At 43.2% G+C, this 3295-nt stretch overlaps 1 protein-coding gene across 1 annotated transcript in view; it reads right to left on the reverse strand.

The window, feature by feature from the left end:
• The window catches only part of ildr1a (immunoglobulin-like domain containing receptor 1a), a 7697-nt gene extending 5519 nt beyond the window's left edge, over positions 1-2178 (reverse strand). The window contains exons 1-4 of the mRNA XM_059553419.1: positions 1952-2178; positions 1190-1360; positions 718-867; positions 161-280 (exon numbers count right to left, since the gene is read on the reverse strand). Coding sequence (XP_059409402.1) covers positions 161-280; positions 718-867; positions 1190-1360; positions 1952-1991 — 481 coding nt within the window. The 5' untranslated portion in view covers positions 1992-2178. The remainder of the gene's footprint in view (positions 1-160; positions 281-717; positions 868-1189; positions 1361-1951) is intronic.
• Positions 2179-3295: the final 1117 nt, after the last annotated feature.

Here is a 3295-nt window from a genome sequence, read left to right on the forward strand (position 1 = left end):
GTTTGCTGGTGTGTAACTCAAAAGATATTAAAGATTACTCCGTTAATCTGGACACAGAATGACCCAGTTATAAGCAGACTTCATGATCTCTGGAGTCTTGTTGAGCTGGAGAGTGTTTACTGGACACACTCCTGTGTTAGTAATCAGGTCATTCACATACGGTACACGATGAGCTTCATCTCTTGGTCTGAATCTCCTCCTGTGTCTCCAGGTGCTTCCACAGCGCAGAAATACATGCCGTTATCCCACCACATCACGTCCTGAATGACCAGATCAGCCTCTGACGGCACACACACACACACAAATCTCATTTAAACAATCATTCATAGAAAAGAAACCTGCAGACAAAGACCCCCAACTTGATCAGTCAGGTCTCCATCAGTTCACTTTGCAGCAGGGCTGGCGATATACCGAAAACGTTTTATCTTGCTATTTTCCAGATTTTGTATATACCTCTAGATTTTTGCATGTGATCTAGGATAATTAAAAAGGGGATTTTCTTCAGCACCAATAAAAAAAGAGATTTGGATAGAATAGCAATTGAAAATGTTTAGTGGAAGACACAGTTAAAATGTAACTGTGCTCAGGTGGTTTACATGCACATCTGTCTGTGAAGGTCAGATGCACAACTACAGGCCAGCAGCATTCCTCAGACCAGAAAGAAACACTAAAGTACAGTCTCACTGCAGTAGCATATCACGTCAAGCATCCACTCACTGTTCTGGATGTAGATTTTGCGGTCTCTGTACTCGTTTCCCAGCACTGCCTCGTTGGATCCCAGTTTCTGAGCCACAGTTCGGACGGTACGTTGTGAGTCCACACAGTCATTAGCAGGGTCTCGACCCAACTGAAGGGCCGACTGGTACGCTGCAGCACAACAACATCAACACATGCACATTAGCACTGGACAGGGTGATGTGGTGACAACAATATCACTACAGCGAATTACAGATCTGCTGTTAAACAGGTCATTGTGGCTCAGTAGTAGTTCAATCCTAATTCTACTCTGGACACAGATCTGATGGTGAATCTGTAAACACAAATGACTTTCTGTTTTGTCCCCACTACTTCCTGAATCCACTCATGACAAGTGACGTATCGAAAACGGAGGAAGCATCTCCATCTCCATCACAGCGCATCTATGTCTGTCAAAGACAGAATAGAAGAAGATGTGATGCTAAAGCTGTACCTGTGGAGTAGTAGTCCAGAACTGGGTCTTTGCAGAAGGACTTGTATCTCCAAGTGACCACCACATTCTGCAGCGAAGCAGAGGTGGAGAAATCACAGCGCAGGGTGACCGATGCGAAGAGAGTCGTGCGCTTCTCTGTCTCCGAGAGGGTGACCTGGATGGACAGAACACCTGAGAGAAGGGAAGCGAAAGTGTGTTAGTGTGTGTTTGAGAGAGAGAGAGAGATACAACAGAAACACACACAGGCTGCCAAACCTGTAAAACTGGTCATGAGACAAAGAGAAGGAAATTCTTAACTAGTTCCAGACAATTTCAGCATTAGTGTCTAACATGTTTATAAAGAGGAATCCTCGGCAAAATATTTGTGGAAACGTAATTTCTTTGAATCTCTTGCTTTTCATGTGAACTTTCAGCCATGATCACTGCATTTGTATGTCTGTGTGTTATTTGTTTCTCTTTGTTATTTCTCTAAACTGTATATTTTCATATTCTAGAGTGCTGTTTTTATACATGTATAGCCCATCAGTCTTTCGACGTTTGTACAGGTTTTAAACTGGTTTCTTTGTCAACAATCGTTGGTCACGTGATCGATACTGACGCGCAAAGGTGACACTTCTACCTGTTTCCTTTGATTAACCTTCACGAAGTCATTGTATTGTTGGCTTTCTGTCGGTGAAACGGACAGCTGTGTGTGTGTGTGTGTGTGTGTGTGTGTGTGAGTGTGAGTGTGTGTGAGATGTTCCGTGTAAAGATCAGACTCACCTGAGGTCAGGAGACTCAGAAACAGCGCAGACACGATCATGATGATCTGATAAACTCCAGAAACCACGAACAGAAACAGCGCGAGTGTGAATCTGCTGAAAGCGGAGCAAGAGCGGCTCAAAACGGCATTTTCTCCAAGAAGCTTAAACGTTTTTAGTTGCGTCTCTCAGAGTACTGTTTGTGTTTCCTCTGCTCTCCTCTTCCTCCCCTCGTCATCTTTATCATCATCATCAGTACTCCACCCACTACAAGTTGCACCACACAGCGCGCATGCGCACAGGTGTCTGCGCGCACAGGTAACACGAGCAGACGGCGAAACTTCAGTAAAACAATAATCAATAAGCGCGGTTAAGTTGGTTTTGTTTTCGATATTCGTGACACATTCAGCGGTAAACGCCAATAACTCCAAAACGAATTGCCCTAAAAAAAATCTAAACAGTGTGACCGCCAAAAGGGCAAAGCTGATCATGTTTCACAGCCTTCTTTTTCTATATTTTCCCTCGATATAATAAGCACGGCCCCGTGCAAGCCGTCGCAATGTGCAGAAAGCCGGGAGAGAACGCTCTCAGCAGAGCCCTCAGTTAGGGACCGTGGGGAAAGTGCAAACTTTCTTCGTTTTTTGCTATAGCTCAGTAGGCGGTGTTTTTGTAATAGTTTTTTTAGTTAAAGGGCATATAGACATGATAACAGTGTCAATCAATAGTGGGGAACCGTGGACGTTTTTCACAACCTCTTTTTTGCCCCTACTGGTAGAAAAGGGAATTGCATGTCCAAATTTAACCTTCTTTTTGTAATAACTTTCTACAGCAGGGAGACAGAGATATGAAACTACTGTCAATCAATAGAGGGAGAGAGTGGAAATTTTTCACAACCTTTAATTTTACCCCAAGTGGCTGATTAGGGAACTGCATGTCCAAAATTAACCTTCTTTTTGTAATAACTTTCTACAGCAGTGAGACAGAGACATGAAACCAGTGTCAATCAATAGAGGGGGACAGTGGACATTTTTCACAACCTTTCTTTTTACCCCTACTGGTAGAAAATGGAATTGCATGTCCAAATTTAACCTTCTTTTTGTAATATCTTTCTACAGCAGGGAGACAGAGACATGAAACCACTGTCAATCAATACAGGGAGAGAGTGGACATTTTTCACAACCTTTCATTTTACCCCAAGTGGCTGATTAGGGAACTGCATGTCCAAAATTAACCTTCTTTTTGTAATAACTTTCTACAGCAGCGAGACAGAGACATGAAACCAGTGTCAATCAATAGTGAGGGACAGTGGACATTTTTCAGAACCTTTCCTTTTACCCCTACTGGTAGAATAGGGAATTCCATGTCC

This window comes from Carassius carassius, chromosome 7, assembly GCF_963082965.1.
Source record: "Carassius carassius chromosome 7, fCarCar2.1, whole genome shotgun sequence".
NCBI lineage: Eukaryota > Metazoa > Chordata > Actinopteri > Cypriniformes > Cyprinidae > Carassius > Carassius carassius.